The following is a 20138-nucleotide window of genomic DNA, read 5'->3' as shown; positions in this document are numbered from 1 at the left end:
TGGTTTGGATTCCACCTTAAACTGTAGGTCCAGTCCCAATTAGCCTTACTGTGCATAAAGTGGACTTTTAACACCAAATCAATCAATCTATAAATGTAACAATAAGTGCTGTTATTATTTATTAATGCGTGTTCCTGTTAGGTAGGCTACAAGTTAATGTTTAACAAACATTATAAAGTTGGATATGAGGTACTGAAGTGATCGCCTACCGTGAAGCAAACCACTAACCCTTTAATTACAAGACGATATCGTCAACCACTGTAATACCATTTAGACCCATTATTTTCACATCCATTTGCAGAAGATACGTAAGATTTGTATTTCATTATTAATATTTAACTTGCCCTAAGGTTGTAACAATATAATATAAATATTTTTTAAAATGCATTATAAGTTGTCTCATACACGATGCTAACTTTATTTTTATTCTTCTTTTTCAGATAAGCACTTGAGAAGTTGAACTTTTGTAAAAGAGGACAACAAAATTGATTGACATTTGCAGCTGTCCACCATCGCAGCTTGCGGATAAGATGCTATGAAATACAAATCGTCAATGAGGATTGTGTGTAATTTACACAACAGAGTAATATACGTGCTTTGGAGTGCATAGGTCTACATTGTTTTTCCTTTCTCCAGACAACTTGGTGCAATGGTGATGATTTACTAGACATTAAGAGTCCATAATCTGATCAAGAAATTATGATGTATGACGTATTAATATCAGGCTGCAAGTAGACACAAATTGTGAATTATATTCTAAGTCCCGCGACAGGTTAAGTTTGCAGCAACGTTTCGCATATAATAGACCCAAACGTGCACACAGAATGTAGTCCTGCTGCAATACTTCCGATTTTCTCACTGCCTGTGATATGAACAGCTCGGCAGTTGAGGTAAGACTTGCATGGGAGATGCTGAGCGGTATTCTCGCGTGGTTTAATACATAAAATCTGCTGCAAAATTAACCTGTCGCAGGACTTAGAGCTACTAAAAAAGGAACATTGCATGCAGTGTGATTTGTTTGTCTTGTGTGTTAATGAATGGCAAATAATCATTGAGATATTTGTTAGTTGCAATTTTAAGGGATATTTTTTTCCAAAACTTAGGACATTCATTTCGTCCTGAACTGGATGAATCTCGCACAGCAAGAAGCATACCTCTCAGAGAACCAGATAATGATTTACAGGTTACGAGGAGAAAAAGTACCAAGATACACAACAGAATATTAACGTAAATTTTAATGATACCCTAAGTATCTAATTTTAGTAGTCTCGGTAAGCAGAATTTGTTGTACATACGTACTTTTGACTTTTTGAACTAAGGACTATTGTATTGTATTTGAGAAAACTAGTTAAATATGTTTTACAACAACGATAACACTTTTTTACCGATGACCGACCACCTTAAGTCTCATAAAATTATAATTTAGTTAATATAGGTTTATAAAAAATATATGGGTACTAAAGTATAAACTAAATCTCTGTTACTTAAAAATGAAGATCAGGCTTTTATTTTTGTTTGATATTTTTGTAGGAATGCTGATCAACCAAGAAGTTGTGTATTCCCAATATAGTTGTTGGAGGTTGCATATGTATGTACTCATGTCGTAGGTGTACTAATATAAATAACGTGCAGTTGTTGGTTTTTGGTGATGGAAATATAACTATAAACTGTAGATATAGTTACCAATTAGCCTTTCTGTGCAAAACAAAAATGAAGCAAATTTAAAACTAACACTTAATGTTACTAGTTATTTGGAATGATTAACAGAGTTACAGTTACTAATTTCAAAAATTACTTGAAAATCTTGTCACTTGATATGTAATTAATTCGTTACTTCCAAGGACTGGATATCAGCCAAGGCTACTTAAAGGATTTTTTCTCAGGGAGGCAGTAGTGCTCAGAGTGGGGAGAACGTGGAGTGATGACATCCTACTACAATTAAGAAAATACTCATAAATCTTCCCCTTCTAGGATAATTTTTTCGACATCCCACCACCCACTGCATGTTCTCCATACAAACTTCAGCTCACCTTTCCCCAAACTGGGTGAAGCATCCTCCCCACATAGGAATTTCCATTTTGAGGTCTTGGGGTGGGACAGAGTAAGATTTCTTATCTTGCCCTTCAGTTATAAAAGCTCACATTTTACGTTTTATTATTATTACTATTGTTTTACAAATCAAAGAATTGAAATTGAATTTAATATACCTTGGTGTTGAACTTCAGACCTGAGTCCGCTTATCGAACTGCAAACTAAATTCGACTAGCTTCCTTTCCATGAACATCAATCACTTTGTTAATCAACAGTTCTTTGTTCTTTGCACTTTCTTTTAGAGATATTATTGTAAGACGTCTCTTAATCTTCTGTCTTTCGTGGCACCCCTCGATTATAATTTTACGCTACAATTTCACTATTCGAATTACATGAAGTTTTTCCATATACCTCAGAGGAGTAAGTGCTCCCTGGCCTCCTTTTCTACGAGCGCCCTTGAAAATTAACATACAGTTTAAGCATTTATTCAATATTTTTTTTATTTATTTAAAAGGCCGGCCCCTGCATGGTTAGCACATCGCGCTACGACACCAGCGGTCAGGGGTTCGAATCCTGGCCTGGGCATGGATGTTTGTGAGTGTCCATTCATCAATTTCATCATATCATTGCTCATTCCCATCTTCGCACATTAGCCAAAAGTGGCACAAGAAGCGAAGTAAAATAAAGCAAATCAATCAATTTCTTTAAAAAGTAACATCTGTGGAAAATCTATTGTGTCTGTAACTTTATTTTTTAATTTAACTACCATATTACGAAACCTACATCACAGGGTTTCTTAAATACTCAACTCTCTTTTGTCTTTCTCTTGGAAAATCATCTAAACCTGAATTTTGTTTCAAGGAGTACATAGCTGATATCTGGGGAGAGAGTATTTTTATGCTGTTTTGTGTTTTGTTATTGTCGTTTGAATGCAGGGAGAGACTGTTCTCTGCATGAGGCATGTACTTACATTTGAAGCAATGAGATTGTAAGTCAACACTACATGCTCAGGCTCCTATCTAGCCATGGAATAGTGGTCACCTACAAATAAATTTTGGTTGCGTCACAAACTGTTATTCCTTGGCAGGCAAGTGTAATGAGTGGTCGACCAGGGTTCTGGGTTTGAGTCTCTTCATCAATTTCATGTAATCGCCATTTCATCTTCATCCTTGCGATTAGCCAAAGATCGCCAGAATAAGAAATTACAAAATACTCCTACACCTTCTAATCATTTAATCTTGTATGTGACAGCCTAGCAATTATTTTTTTTCTCTCCTTCCTTCTCCAGATAGACCCTGCAAAATCACAATTAAATATTTGTTCCATTTGTTAAAAGGACAGTTCATTTCTGGCTACATTTTCATAAAAGCTTCTACAGCCTGTGTGGTTCAGGGCATATCTACAAACTGCCAGCATCACCCCCATATGGCTCAGCTGAGGTGGGTGATCATCCAACCCTTTAAGGGGAGATGTGTTGTCAGCATGACGAACCCCCAGACGTTGTTGTATGTTTCCATGAATAGGTTATGCTACTCATTCATAGCTCCCCAATTTTCTCATGATGGTGGGTGGCCAGCCGTTAAATACACTGGCCGAAATCTCAGAAGACAAGTTGTTACACTCTCCTCAGTAGACTTCAACCAGCATGCATCCAGTAGACCGAGCCCAAAGCATGGCATCTTAAACTACATGAACATGGTGCAGGACAAGTAAGTTATCTGATATACTTGAATGTTCATCACTTCAGTGGGTGAGCACATTGATTGACCAACTCTCAATCTCTCCACCGCAGGTTCAAGGTTTGGCTCGTGATATGAGAGTCCACTCACTTATTCAATCAATCAAATCACCTGTGAACCTTTTTAAAAGCTTCTTAATTAGTACAGTGTTTTGATTAAGTGCATTTTTTGTAACAGATGATTAAGGTACAGTCATGCACATTCATAGAAGTGTTTACAGAGGTATCTATGTATGAAAAAGTTATTACAGAGTACACAGCAACACAAGTATTATCACTTCATATAGCCTAAGACTATAAAATACTTACGGCCTTAATGTTAGAACTCCAAGTAGATCTACAATAACAGCATCATCGTTCATACTAATTGCTGAATCAACAGCAGCCTGAAATGATACAATGGACATAATTCATAAAATGCCTTAAATAAAATAATAATAATAATAAAAAAATCATGTATTGGACACAAATTATTACTATAGTGGCATAAATTAAACCCTTGTGAAATGTTGAGTCAATTTCAGTACATATGCTTTAAAAAAGGTTTTCATAAAAAATACTGATGTTCCAAATTTTTAATTTAAAAAAATCTTTACGTTGGTTCCATGCACTGCAACTATCACCAATATCTGAACTAGAGCTGAGCTGTTTCCGATCTATCAGTCCCAGTCAATACCAATGGTAGCAGTGTTGGAAGGTATTGGTTGAAATGTAATCACCTATACTGACTGATACTTTACCAAGTTTGAGTATCTCGCAGGGTTCACAAAAATGTGACGGGATATTTTTGCAGTTTGATTATCCTGAAAATTATGCAATATGCATGATTACATTTTAATTTTGCATTGTGCGATGAAAGTGAATTTCATAATTAAAAATAACTATTTTAATATTTCAATTATCTTATTTACCTTATGCAATTTGTCAAATATTTCAAGAGGTGTCAGTTCAGCCCTAAACTACACAACTACAAATAAATCCGTTAAAAGTGTGTCTTGAATACTATACGTGTTAAAATCTGAACTATTTCTTTCAGAATAAAAAAAGTCATTAAAATTCTACGAAACTAGCATTTCAAAATGTTGCTGTTGGAAAAGGTCCCAGTGCAACTAAGCCTTAAGAAAGTTCATATTCAGTAAGAGCTGGATTAATTTAATATCTCATTCAGAAACACTTTAAAATGATATAAAATATTTTTTTAAAAAAACACAAATTGAAGGCTTCATATTTCTATCGGGGATTCAACAGGTTAACTGATACTGTATCAATATCAGTTGATAGTTATCAGTTCAATTCTAGACAATTCTATCCATCTGTTATTTCTAAAAAAATAAGGTGGATGAACCACTCAGGACCTTCACGGAATTGTAATTTTATACTTGGTCGGTAGTATATTGATCATGAGTGCAAGTTATATTGAGACTTTATCAGTATCGGTAAAACAATTCATTTCAGCACATCTCAATTTTTTGTACATATTAGGTTCTGCAATAAATACGTATGAGACTCCTTGAATACAATGGATGTTTTAAAAATAAATGTATTTAATTTACTAATTTGCAGTGGTAGTGAATCTGCTTGTATGAAGAGTTATTTCTACGAAGTAAGCAAGAAACTGAGTACTATAGATCAGGGCATGAAATTTCTAGTTTGAAATAAGTCGCCGGACTAAAATCTATTTTATATTGATAAATAATAAAAATATGAGCAATTATTAAAAAGTTAGGGATGAATGTTTGTGTAGCGCTGTCATTCTGCACTGAAGTACCACTTATCAATCGCAGCTGCTGGGTCAAACTGACAGGGAAGGGGGGGGGTCCGTTTATGGAAACTCTGAGCAAATCATCCAGTGTCTCAGTCTTCAGAGAGTTCCTGTAAGTAGTCTTTGAGTCTGTTGTGACAGCTGAAATCTCTCTCACATGAAGCTGTGCTCACTGGCAGAACAGCACAAAATGTAAAAATCTGGAGCAAATTGGAGAATCTTGCTGAACACTCCACACTGTGGATCTTCTCCAGTGTCTGATTCAAAGTTGGAGAAGGAAACAAAAGTTTGTATTCTGTCCACTCTGCTGACAGAACATCCATTTTCTCATTATAAAGGCTCGGGTTCAAGTATATGTAGAGCTTCTTCATCTCTTCTATCCCAAACTGAAGAATATTTTCTTTGGGAGGCCAACCCAAGGTGTCGAAAACATGCAGAGAAGCAATCGTATCTGTTGATACACATTGCAATCTTTCTGTGATGTACACCTTCGCATTGTTAATTAAGTTAACTGAAACTCTTGCTCTCCATTTTGAATGTTTGTGAGCCGCACATCCCTGATCTTCCCTGAAATGGATACATGGTCCAAGAAATCTTGTTCGCTTGGTCCAACATTAGATTCCAGGTCAGCCAAAACTGAAATACAGTGTTCAATTCTTATTTTCAGAGATGTAATCAAAAGATTCTTATTTTGTAGTGCCAGGCTTAAAGGGTTCAATTTCCGGTAGAAATCCAAAAGGAAGTACAGAAGCTTAACAAATTTAAATTGCTTCAAACTTTTCAGCAAATCCTTAGCTTTAGCGCCATCATTGTCTTTTCCATGGGCCACCTGTTCAAGATGGGTCACAACAACTTTCCATGATTGCAAGAGAGCTCTTACTGCTTGCTGGCTAACCACCTAATAGTGTGGATATCACTGAGTTTTAGAATTTCTTCTATAACTTCTGCCGTTTCTCTCAAGAGGTGAAGTCTTGAGGCATGTTTGACACACATTTGAAACAGCGAAATTTTAGTCGCCAGCCCAAAACTTTTGGTCGCGACCTGGCAACCGGAAATTTCGCGCCCTGCTATAGATGAAAAAAATTGATGTTTTGGTATGAATCTGTCTACGCAGCAGACATTTCAGCCTTCCTGATCTGAACTACTTGACTCCCTATCCTCTACATAGAAATATTATGTATTCTCCACCAAGACTAAAAATATGAAACCAGACAGCACGGATCAGTATCCAGGGCAGGAATTCCCTCTCATCCTCCTGCCAAATAGCACCCTGTTTATTATTTGTATCAGTATTATTTTATGAACCACTAAATATTGCAATTACAAGCTGTCACTGCAAAGTTGTTCTAAGTTGACTACGATGACGAACAACTGATAAAATAGCAAAATACAATGAAATATGTCTCACCCCGGATTTAAACCCAGGACACCTGGTTTTGTAGTCTGCCACTAACCACTTAGTCATAGAAACTGGCTACTTCTATTTGAAATAGGCAAAAAATACTGAATATTGATTTATGTGGCAGGATCCTGTCACTATTCATAATAAAAAGTTACCAAAAAAATTGTCACACATACAGAAGGTTACAATTTTAGCATTCAGTATGAGTGAGTGTGAACATCAAAATATTCCTAAAATGATGATGGTGATGATAATAGTAATATCAACAACAACATTCCATATCATATCTATATTTGGTTTGAGTCTATGAATATTTCCATCTACATCATAATAATTAATATGCTCTCTTTATATTACTAAATTGCAACAGAGACAATAAACAAAAATACTACATTTATAATATTGGTATTATTTCTTACCTTAACATCTTTACTGTGCCAAAGTGCATTTATTATTTGTAAACTTCTCTGCCTATTACTTAGCACAGCCATCACAGAATCATGGCCTCGCATTATGGAGGAAAATACTTCAGATTCAGACATTTCTGAAAAGGTCTGCTGGTATCCATATGTCCGTTGGTAACTCTTCTGCAAAAATTAGGAAACAATTTATTTCATAAAAATTAACACTAAACACATATTACCCATTGGCAATTCCATGAAAAGTGAGCCAAAAAGTTAAAATTTCAAATGTATTTAAGTCTATTAGATTATACAGGGTTCAGCACGAAAAACCAGCCACCCTCATCTCACTTGGTCTCAAACTAAATTTTCTCCTACATTAATGCGCTTCAAGAACAATAAAAGCGCTGATACGAAGGAGAGGGAGGGGTGACATGACATGGTTGGATGGAGGGGAAGGGGTCCAGTGTAGGAGAAAGAATAGCTTCAACCCAAGGGAGTGTGAGAATGTCTAGCAAAATGAGGAAGGCTGGTTTTTCGTACCCAACCCTGTAGAATGTTTGTGTGAAATTATCCATTATATACTTGCATAAATTAAAGCTTTCATACGATATGTCTAAAAGATGCACAAGGCTAAAGTTTGAAAACATTATGTCCATAACTATGGAATTGCCCCAATGTATTTCTTACTTTAAACTAACCATTTTCTTACTAATAAAATAACCCATGGCTCTACAGCCAGTAAGGGCCTTGGCCTATCTCCCGACTGCCAGTCTCCCTCTCACAGTCCTACCTAGAGGTGCGGAGTTCTTCAACCGATAATGGGGCGATGTGGGCTCAGCATGTCAAACCCCCAGCCATTATAGGAGATTTTTATGACCGGGTTACGCTACTCACTCCTAGCTCCCCAATTTCCTCACAATTGTGGGTTGCCACCGGTCGGTTCTATACACAGGCCAAAAACACAGAGACTGAACCCAGGCAGACTCGAACCCATGCCATCTCGCAGTTGGAGCCCAAAGCACAGCACCTTAGATTACATGGCCACGGAGGAGGACACTGTATATACTGACATTTCACAAAATTCTTTTGTGCATCATTAGAGATGTGAGAAGAAACCAGCTAACTGAACTACCTATTATATACTACTGCTTTATCCTCTTACATCTCAACTGGGTTTGATGATACAAATACACATGCATTTTCTAGCACAATTTGGAAGTAAGGCATCTGTCCACTTAATGCTCCAACTTCAATCTACTTTAATACAAATGAATTCCAGAGGCAAAAACAAAGTTCATTTACAGCTTATGTATGCATAAATAATGTACAGGCAGAGAACTGATATGGACTGAAAAGTCTCAAAATAAGCAGCCAAAGAGCCACCAAAAATATTACAAAAATCAACATGATTGCTTTCAAGATGCTGGGCCAGCACCAAAAGTTTTGGGATTCTGTCAGGAATTGAATTTGGGACAAATCGTACCCAAAATTGCTAACAGTTGGGCTACGCAGGAGCCCAACTTTCATAAAAAATATCAATAAATAACATATTGATCTGGCAAAATGCTACCAATTCCTTGCTTTTAAGTAGCAGAATTCAAAAGAAGTGATAACAAGTAAGAAACACAACTTATAAAGAAGTTCAACTGAAGATAACAACAGTTATAATTCTATGAACTATAAAAAATAATTACTAAAAACTTACAGGAAGAAATATAATTATTAAAAACTTACAGGAAGAAATTTAATTATTAAAAACTTACAGGAAGAAATTTAATTATTAAAAACTTACAGGAAGAAATTCCTCAAGATCAAGTCCCGTTGGCTTATCGGACACCATTGGCACAAAATCTTCCTTTTCGGCTTTTGCGATCCTTACAGGGCACTCACTTGTGTCCATTGGCACAGATATATCCGAAATAGACTTCTCAGTTTTTATTGTCGACGTTTTCTCCAACGACCTGCTGTAACTTTCAGTGACGTCTTCCTTACTGCTTATAGATATGTCTGTTCTGGTCTCGAAATTTCTACTCAAGGAACTAGAGCGCGTATGCGTGAGATTCGGTCGATTCAATGCTGGCTCCGAAGGACTATGGCGGATATTGCTTAACCTGTTACGATCAAAGAGAAGCAGAACTCAATTAGTTGTGTGCTAACCATAACTAAAGTTTGAAGGAGTTAGTGGAAAGACTACATTGTGAAGACTATGAGAAGGGAAGGATTGATTTTTATGTCACCCAAGCCAGCGAAGAATGGTAGTGGTGATGATAAAATTATAGGTATGTGGCAGATTACTCAATTGGCATGAATATGTCAATAAAATTAGCAACAATTTTATCAAGCTTACATTTCTAGAAATAGCCTTAACTTAGTGCTACATTATGCAATTTTATTATTTTTATGAATAGAAAGTTGAATCCTTGTTACATCAAGTGAATATTATAATGTTAAATGTAGCCTACAAAATTAGTGCAATAAAATTCTCATTACCCATTACAGACTTCTTACATTATGTTGCACAAGATGTCGTTAGAGGGCAGCTCAAGCTTAACTCTTCCCATTTACCTGTACAGTGGGATCCATGAGTATTACCGTGCAAATTGTCCACCACCATGTTCATGCACTTTATATTACCCAATAAGAACTTCAAGAATTAAAAGAAAACTCAAAACAAGCTGTTCACAACTTCTGCATCAGCATACATAAAAATCCATTGCTTAAAAACACACAAAATATAAGAGAAAACTTAATGAAAATAGTCATGGACAATTTGCACGATAATACTCATGGATCCCACTGTACCCAAAGGCAAAAAAGGCAACACACTCTGTCAGCGACTCTTACTGAATTGAGGTTGCTTAGCAATGTTTCACACTTTGACATGATTACCTTTGTCACAGTTGCTATTGCCGAAGTGCAGCTCGTCTCCAGCTATTTTTTTCATACACTTGTGAGTTCATTATTGTTACCGGGGTACTTCCTCATAAACGCATGGCATTTAAGTTTGTCCAGCAAAAATAACAGTAAAGTTACATCGTACATCATCTCATGTTGCTGCACAACTTGGAGCTGGTTCACATAATCATGATCTATACACAGAGGCAACAATGTTTTTATAAGATATGTGTAGTTTAATGACAAAATAAGATCAACCATGTTTGAATTGTTGTTTCTACAGGCTAATTAGGACTGGACCTTCAGCTTAAAGTTGGATCCAAACTACTGTGCAATGTGTCTCCACTGGCTATGAAAACTTGAAACCCCTTGATTAGAAGACGGCAACGAAGATCAATCATGTGTACAATCTTCTAATTGTTAATGTTTGTCAAGTTTAAAGTACATACTACTTTTGAGTAGTGCAAAGGATAAACCTTGCAATATTGCACAAAGAATTATGCTCTTGCTCAAATTTCAATGTTTAGTGCTTGAAGTTAGTGTACAATAAGGGTTAAAATGATAACCTGTTGTAAATGTACAGATATAGAATATTGATACCTATTAATAAGTTTTGGTTCATAGTCATTTGTAGGCTACAATTGTTGTTATTAGACAGTCTCAAATTTACATCTTCATGATATTTATAATTGATGTCGTCATACACACCTTTTTGAGGAATTACAGTAGAACGTCGTTTATCCGCACACTCAAAAAAGCAAGATTTAATGAATGTTTTCTCGTGTCTTTTGTTTTCTTGTACATGTATGTGTTTTTCTTTGTTAAATAAACACATGTTTGATTATCCGCTAAAATAGATATCCGCATAACCTTCGGTCCCAATTAATGCAGATAAACGACGTTCTACTGTATAATTATTATTAAATGTTTTGGTCAGTTTGAGAATATTCTCAGTGAAATTGCCTCTAAATTGTTGGTTGACAAGGACACGCAAATACTGTTATAACTATTGGAATTATTGTATGTACAAGTTACTAATGCTATTTCTGCAGCACCACTCAAACTCAACTCTGTACAATGCTAAAAATTCGATCTCCGAGATCAAAGAATGTGTGGGGTGCTAACCCCACATCCCCCTATACATATGTGCCTCGTTGCATTGTGCAAAAGGTGCACGGGAACTTTACCCTTTCTTCGATATGCAAATTTCTTTGTTGTATGACTCAATTTTCTTAACGTTATGATGACACAAACATGCATCTCTTTCAAGAGGTTACAAATGGATTATGCCTCAATGTATTTACCTCAGAATTAAGAGAATAACACAGAAATGTACTCTTGTTCCTTCATCTCAATGCATGATAAGAAATATATCAGAAGTAATATAAGAAATGTAAAACCTGCGAATATATACTTACTTAACGGGGTAGTCTGTTTCTGGGAAGGAATAGGCAGATTCTTTGACGCAACCATGCCTAGCATTCTCTCGCCTATCCCTTTGCCTTGGAGAAGAAGTTACTGGCTTAGATAGTTCTTCCTTAGGGGAGTCCACTGCAGAAGGTGCTGCATAATCCTCCTGCCTCACAACTTCCTCTTCTATGTTGACACTCTCTGCCGAGGTCTGAATCACTTGACGAACTAACGGATCTGAAACAAAGTTTTACTTTTTCCAGTACAAAATAAGTACACTCATGTCTACTTAAAAAATGTTCAAACATTCCTCCATAAGAGATACATAGTCTGCTGCACTGCCTAATATGACTGAATTTTTTCATAAGTGTCCAAATGATCAAGTTTTTTCTGTAATGGTGTTAAAACTAGTGATTTTGCCCAGGGTTAGTGATGCTTCTTTTAGAGAACTGAATGAAAGTGATCACCTGGTGGCTGAAACGTGACACCTGCTTGCCATTTAGTGACCCAGTGTGAAGAGACTTTTAGGTTGTAAATCCTACTCAATCTGATACAAAGAAAGCCAAAATTATCATATCAAACATGTGGACTGTTTGAGAAGTTAATTTTTCAACACATTGTTCATGATTTAAATGTAAGAAACTTAGCTACACAGTTAGCATGTTAACTGCTAAACCATGGAAGATGTGTTAGTTTTTGTGTATGGAATACCAAAGGACAAAAATGCATTGTATACAATTTTCTATGAGGTACATCCAGAAAGTACTATCCATTTTAGTAGGGATGGGACCGATTAATCGGTACTCTATCGGTATCGGCCGATATAGGCATATCGGTGTATCGGTTTATCGGTAAAATTACCAATTATTTTACCGATCCGATATATTGATTATTATCTGATAATTTAGTGCAAAATTCTGCCATTTTGTTGTAATTTTTATGGATAATATCCATGCCCTACTTTCTAAAAAAGTAAATGTCTAAATATGCAATTTATCTTGCACTGCAGTCACCTTGAAACACACATTTATTAAAGAGGTCAGTGAACCTTTCAGGTTCTTCAAGGACCATTTCTAATTTTATATCGGATCGGTAGAATATCGGTTATCGGTATCGGTAAATTTTATATTGGTACTTTATCGGTATCGGCCAAAATTTCATATCGACCCATCCCTAGTACAAAAAAGGACAAAAATTAGAGTACACCTTGAGCTATTTTTATACATATGTACTCATAGCATTGAGGCACTTATTGTAACACAAGACATGATTTTAAATACCCTTGTCATACACCTCTGTCACTAGTCCATTGAGTAATGCAGTTATTGTTTGCTGGACCTCCTGGGTTTCTGTGTTACAACTTAGGTTTGAGCATCTGGCCTGCACACGCACCTCAAGGCTAGTAAGCAGCTGGAGAGCAGGAGTGGGAGGAAAAAATACTGCAGGGAAAGGCACCATCCTTTTCATGGAAACATCTCCCGTTTCTCTTGTCACGCTTACAATGTCATGTAGCAATGTTACTCATGAACCAGATGATGAGAGACTTCCCAGCGCTTGAATGCGACCAGTGAAGACTCCTTTCTGTTCCTCTTACAAATTATACAGTATTGCTGTTTGCTCTGCACTTGGAACTCATACAGCCTGTATGTTTACCGTATTTACTCATGTATAATGCACACTTTTTTCCAAAATCTTAGCTCCCAAAAACTGTGGCGTATTATGCATGGAATAATTCAGACAGTCAACATGAAACCGTACAGGGTCGTTCCATGATTTTGGGACACTTGCATTGATTTTTCATGTTTACGGAACCCTATCATGTTATATATCGTTGTAAAGCTTAAATCCTGAATATGGAAACGGTATTCCATTCAAGATAACGACACTAATGTGAAATGCGGTTGAAATAAGTTCATCACAAAATGAAGGAACGTTCTGATTTTTATGGTACTTTGGATGAAAGAAGACATAAGGAAAAAGATAATAAACATTAAAATGTATTACAAGCCAAATAATATGACACACATGGAGTGTGTAAATTCCATAATGGAAGAAATCTTATGCTGCTAACTGCTATTTGGAAGGTCCTGAATGTGCCTCGTATAAATGTTACATTAGTCACGAAAAGAAAAAGTACATATTTTGAAGGTTTTTTTTTTTTTTAGAGAAAGTCAAGAAGGAATGAGCAAAACCACGTATATAAGTTTGAATATCATTTCACACGATTTTTCACTTTGTAATGCAATGTTCTGCGACACCAAGAAAAGCAGTGCAACTCTGGCGGAATTCGAGCATGCACCTTCCGTGACATGGAATGCATATCAGCAGTATTTGTTGGCCGAGAAATAATAGAAAATAACTTCCGGAGCACTGCAAATCCATAATGTAATTTTGATCTCGCTTTCTGCTATTACAGAATAAATAAGGTGGGTAAAGAGTGAAAGCTTTGGGATGCTAAACACAATGGAGGGAGAGGGGGGAGGCGGCATGGGTTGGATATTTTCCTCTTGGACCACATAGCAACAGGTGACTCATTTATGATGTCATTCACTCTTGATTAGCATAGCAACAGGTTTACAACTTAGAAAGCCTTTTCTGGAAACTGGATTGTACTGCGCATTATATAAGAGATAAAATTTTTGTCACTTTTACCCATCAAAAACCAGGATGCGCATTATACACACGTAAATACGGTATCTGGCTTATTTTTTTGCCACATAAAAGTCTCCTCACACTGGGTGAGAGTTGCACCATTTTAACCCAATGTGTGTGTGTTTTGGTTTCCGGGGAACACATTTCAAGATCGGAGTGAAATGAGCCAAAAGGTGATGGCATATTGTGCCAAGTTTTTATCCACCAAACATTTGCCTTTTTAAAACCAGAACATTGTAATGTTCTTTAGTACCACGTGATTATATCTGAAAAATATCTCAACTGTTTCCCTGATGAGTTTACTATAAAAAACATCAAGTGTCTGCAAAAAACACCACCATATGGTAAGTTAGCAATCTCCTGTTTTAACAAATCAGTGATGAGTAATGAATGTGGTAAGTAATTTAGAATCTTTTACCTTGAAAAAACCTCTCCATCCTTCCCACCAAGTCCTGCATTTGCTTTTCCATTCCTCTAATTTTAGCATCTTTTCTCTCGAGATCTCTGTAGCATTCATTAACGGTCTCTACAATTACATTTAGGTTCTCTTCCAAACGATGCCCTAAGTTAGTTACGGATTTTCTAATCGTGTCTATGATCATGTTGGATAAGCTAGGCATTTCAATCGCAGCCTTCACCTCATCACACAAATCTTTTACAAGCTGGCTGCGAGTTCGGGGATTCATAATTTGTGTGCAGAACGAACACACTCAACCAATATTACTCTTAACTAATGTGAAGGAGGCCCAATAACTTCATGCCTGATCCAAGTATATTGCAATAATTTAAGTCACTTTAGTTGTTATGGTAATGAACAGTTTGTTCCAATGACAATAGTTTTTATTTATTAAATATGATAATGATCTTCTCAGTTAACATATTTCTAAGGTTGTGACAGGAACAGGAACAAAATAATAAAACAAACCTTATTTTGAATCTTATTAAGTAACTAATAAATATTTGAATATTGTACAGTGACCAGCCATGTAAGTTTGAGTGTACATGTAGTGTCAGCTTTGTTATGGCGAATTTTAAAAAAAAAAACATTGCCAGAATAATAAGATTTGAGATTTATAAGTAGTAAGATTTATTTTTTTATTTTGTATTACACAGGGTGTTTCTGGGACCATGTAACAAGTTTTTGGGGCTGATGAAGGACAAAAGCGTCAACTTGAGATAAGAACGCCCTGTAAGGAAATGCCTCATTCAGAAGTTATACGCCAAAACCATTGTGATGAAACACAGACACGCAGGGCAACCCCACAAAAGGATAGGGGGCATGACATTGAGAAACTGGCAGGTAAGGTGTTTGTTTATGGACTCTGGAAATGCCCACGTTAAGAGTTATAAATCAAAACCATTGTTAGAAAGTAGAAGATTCTATGCAATCAATACCTTCTTCTTGGATACAAAATGAGTACAGTGGCGCTGGTGTCATTTTACCGTTAGGTCCAGTCCCGATTAGAGCATAAAAAGATCTTAACAAACGAAAGTTTGTTGTGTTTATAAAAGTGAAAGAAAAGAAAAAAGGAATGATCTCGGTTTGTAACTATAATAAGCAAATTACTATCTGCTGCTATTCCTACATCACACTTAGCAAGTCAGAATAAATCCATTTACAGCAGTTGTTCAAATTGTTCAAAATTGCATCCTCCATCTTGGATTCAGGCATGCCAGCCAGCTTTGCAATAAGCTCTGTCACATATCCTCTAACATCCCTGGAGTCCTAACATCACAGGCAGCAAGGATTCTTGCCAGAAGTTCCTCTTCATTATCCACAGGTGTGGATAATAATTATTCATTATCCAGGACCTTTCGAGGAAGTTACTTCTCCTATCCTTTTCTGGGGGTTGCACTACATGTTTGTGTTTTGTCACAATGGTTTTGGCTTATAACTTCTGAACGATGTGTTTCCTTACAGGGGGGTCCTCACCTCAAGTTGATGCTTTTGTCCCCCTCCATCATTCCTTACATGGTCACGGAAGCACCCTGTATAATTGTGGTTATGTGAACTTAAGAAATGAACACACATATATATGATTCCAGATCAAAGTATTTTATAGTGTTAGTGCAGCAAATATACTCACCTCCTTTATGGATAACTATACTGTAGAACTAATAAAATTAACTCAGGAAATACAATACATAACAAGAACTTTAAAAATAGAATAAGTATCCCACCAACATCTGGCTTGCATTCTACTGAAGAAGTCAAATCCAACTGCAATTGATTTGCTGCAGCATGGGAACCTGACAAGACACTTTTTATTTTATTTTAACATATATGCACTTGGGGGTTACAGGTTAATCAACAGTCTGCTGGTATCAGCCAAGTTAAGCAGATCATGCACTAGTTATAAGTAAAAATGCAGTCAATTTTATTCATCTGATATTTATATTTATAGGTTGTAATTTAATGCAAAATTCTGCCATCTTGTTATTTTTTATGATTCTAAAAGTAAATGTATAAAGCAAAAGCTGTTCCAGTTATCTATTAATACATATTATTTTTTTAAAATTAATTAACTTTTCATGTCTTTCATGGAATATTTAAAATTAAAACTTAAATCATATTTGTAAAATATAATTTATTGATATCCATAATTTTTACTGGTATTGGCAAACATTTCATACCAGACAATTCCTAATATGTATGTAAGTGCTTACTTTTATCAGTTATGTGTAACCTGACAGCACAGAAGATACTCCAAGAACTCATTTTTTTATAAAATAATCTATGCAGTAAGCATCATTCACGATATACTAAAACATGGGTTTGCAGAATCTAGAACCATAAACTACGATGATCATTCTACAATTAAATTTTCACAGATGATAGGCAACACAAACTCATTCAGTTTTCTCATACACTGCAAGAAAAAATGCAGAAATACAGTTGGCAAGAATAGTTGGGTTGTCAGGATGCAGAAAGATGACAACAAGCACTGGGCAACAAGTTATAACTGGCCATCAGGCATGCAATCCTTATAAATATCTTACATTGTTTCAGGAGAATTTCTACAGGAATAAATACCATGTACTAACAAACAGTAAAGAAAAAAATAATATTATTGTTGATAACATTCGACACCCAAAATTTTTATGTTAAATACTCACTATATCTTATTATTTCTTGATGAGGAGTTTGCCCAAAATTACTTAATAAAAGTAAATTGCATATTAACAGGATTCCCGTTCACTGTGCCAAGCAAATTTCATTTTAACTTACTTTTTGAGTACAAATATTAACGCTTTGACTCGTCAGAAGAGATTCAATTTGGTACAATTTTTAAAGCATTTATTTCATTACCACAGGCTGGTTTGGTATGAAATGCTGAAGACATCGGTGGGTTACTTGGCTGAACCTTAAATTTTCCCTAACTTCTTGCTTAGTTAATATCCTTTCTTTATCTCTGTAGCAAATCAGGGTTTAGAAATTGGTAAAAAATCCATACAGTTAACAGGTATATCAATTATACTGAATATTTTCTGCTACCTTTCCAGTGATTGGATATATATTTTTTAAGAAATCCAATCACTTTCTGAGCCATAAGTTAATTTCTGACTTCCATGTGAGTTAAAAAAACAAATAAAAATTGTAATAATGTTAGTAACTAAAAACACCAAATAAAAAATTAGGTATGTGTCATAAGCAGCTACACATTCCATTTGTTCCTTTATATCCTCCTTTTCTTGTAAAAGTTGTTTGTAATGTTTATTTGTGAAGAAACTGGTGTTAAACTACAAATGATCAAAAATAATTCTGTGTTCAAAGCTTCAAATCAGGTATTCTTATGACTGACTTTTTAAAATTCCTATTCCCAGCACCATCTTATCACCCATGCATGTTAGCAAGGTTAAGTGAGATCTGAAACTGTAAGATGACACTTACCCTTCTCAGGTGGTGCAAGGAAAGGATGAGAAGGAGGTGGTGTGCGGTTAACTGGAAAAACAAAGAAATAATGCTGGATACACACACGGAAAAAAAAGAAACATGCAACACTTAAAGAATCCATGCAAATAAACCATGAATTCTACAAATGTGCAATAAAAACAAAACAAAAGCATTGAGAAAAAAAAATTATCATGCAACATTTCATGTGCCAAAATGACATTTCTAAAAAAAGTAATCCTTCTGCATCAATAAAACTTTTCTTGTTCTTGTATAAATGAGCTTCAAGTACAGAATTTATAAATTCAAAATGCTAGAGTTTTGGATACAGACTTTTTATTTGTGAAAATTTGACATTGATACTCAACATCCATTGAACAACATGTAAAGAAATACAGGGAGGTTATTTCAGTCGTTCACCGCCAGCGTGACAGCCGTTCGTCGGGCTCTTCATGCAACAGGTCCCGGCAAATTGCGTTCAGGAAGTCCGTAACAGAAACCGCTTGTTTTGTAATGTTTCCACTTTTCACAATTACAGTTACAATTACAATTGAAATAAGCACGTAACTTGTCGCAAGGATTGCAGGAAAAGGTGCCCTCGCAATTACAAATATTTCTGGCACCTTATTTCTGACATCTAATCTTAGATTAGTCATCGCTACTTTATTCTCAGTTGTCGCGACAGCGCCTGCAGCTTATCGGGGGTTGGGTGAGTTGTCAGCCGCGAGAGGGCGCTTCATACTGCACGTGTCGGCAGTGATGCCAACCGTAGGGACATGTCCCTACGCATAGGGACTTTTCACTAAATTTCGCCCGCGTAGGAACGTAGGGACAGATTTTGCCAAATGAGGGAAAACGTAGGTACTTTTTTCAATCTTGGTAAATTACATTTTATGAATTAGTTTATCTGGATACTTTAGCGAGGAGGAGAAAAAAGAACTAACTAACAGATCTCCATCAGAATTTTGGAACATGTTATCGGTTACCAAAAACTTTCAAGGCAAGTTCCTTTTTGAAAACATTTCCACTCTCGCGAAAATAGTGCTAACATTGCCGCATTCTAACGTGGAAACGGAAAGAATATTTTCAATGTTAAGTGATACAAAAACAAAAAAGGGAAATAAAATGGGACCAAAATTGTTAAAGAATGCAGGAAATACAGCATCACCAACCAACATCTATCTCTTCACAGCAGCAGCATGTATGACTTCAAACAGTAGCGAAGCGTAGTCTTACGAAGGAGGCAAGCAATGTTTCAGTACAACAAAACATGTAGTACAACGACATGCCGAGGGGAAAGATTCAAGGTTTAGTATAGCCTCATTTACCCAGTCGCTGGATTTGTCAAAATATCGTAATAAAGTGACTGTACTAAAAATAAACCATATGATCCGCAAACGTCACATTTACTTTTAAAAAAAAAATCCAGGTAACGTTATTCATATGATATTAAACGTTTTGCATATGCGAACTTTCCGCATACGACTAAAGGGAGACGGAATTTCTTACTTACTTATTAGTACCTTTATTTGTTCATTATTATTTAATATGGTCAAACGGTGACCAAACCGATTTAGATAAAAAAAATGGGAATCATTTGTTTATTTTACGCTGCATGATGTAATTTAGTATTTTTGGGCACCCTAAAAACCGCATTGGAGTAACTTAAACACTAAATAAAAAGTTAAACACAAACAATAAAAAATTCATTTCAAAGCAAAGAAACACATCATAGACGATGTACTCACCACAATAAATTTCAAACTCTTGGTGTTGGTCGACCCCCTTCCACAATTTTCATTTTAACACTTATCTCTCTCGAGCTAAACGAAGCAATTTTCAATTGCTCAATAATACACCCGCACTTCACATCAACCGTTCCTAAATACGCGTTCATTCCGATAAATTCACAGCACAAAACACGAAGCAACAAACACTCACACTATCCCACG

The 20138-nt window shown here is 35.9% G+C and overlaps 1 protein-coding gene across 3 annotated transcripts in view; it reads right to left on the bottom strand.

Moving 5' to 3' along the window:
• The window catches only part of kat80 (katanin p80), a 92000-nt gene that overhangs the window by 33959 nt on the left and 37903 nt on the right, over positions 1-20138 (bottom strand). For 2 of the 3 annotated variants that reach the window (XM_083139096.1, XM_083139097.1), the window contains exons 9-13: positions 18187-18237; positions 11651-11879; positions 9130-9448; positions 7353-7520; positions 4079-4155 (exon numbers count right to left, since the gene is read on the bottom strand). In XM_083139096.1, the coding sequence (XP_082995222.1) occupies positions 4079-4155; positions 7353-7520; positions 9130-9448; positions 11651-11879; positions 18187-18237 (844 nt within the window). The remainder of the gene's footprint in view (positions 1-4078; positions 4156-7352; positions 7521-9129; positions 9449-11650; positions 11880-18186; positions 18238-20138) is intronic. The other variant, XM_083139098.1, reaches the window with a different exon arrangement.

The sequence above is a fragment of the Lepisma saccharinum genome, chromosome 17, assembly GCF_977018435.1.
Source record: "Lepisma saccharinum chromosome 17, izLepSacc3.1, whole genome shotgun sequence".
NCBI classification, from domain to species: Eukaryota; Metazoa; Arthropoda; class Insecta; order Zygentoma; family Lepismatidae; genus Lepisma; species Lepisma saccharinum.
This window is presented reverse-complemented; position numbering and strand designations above follow the sequence as displayed.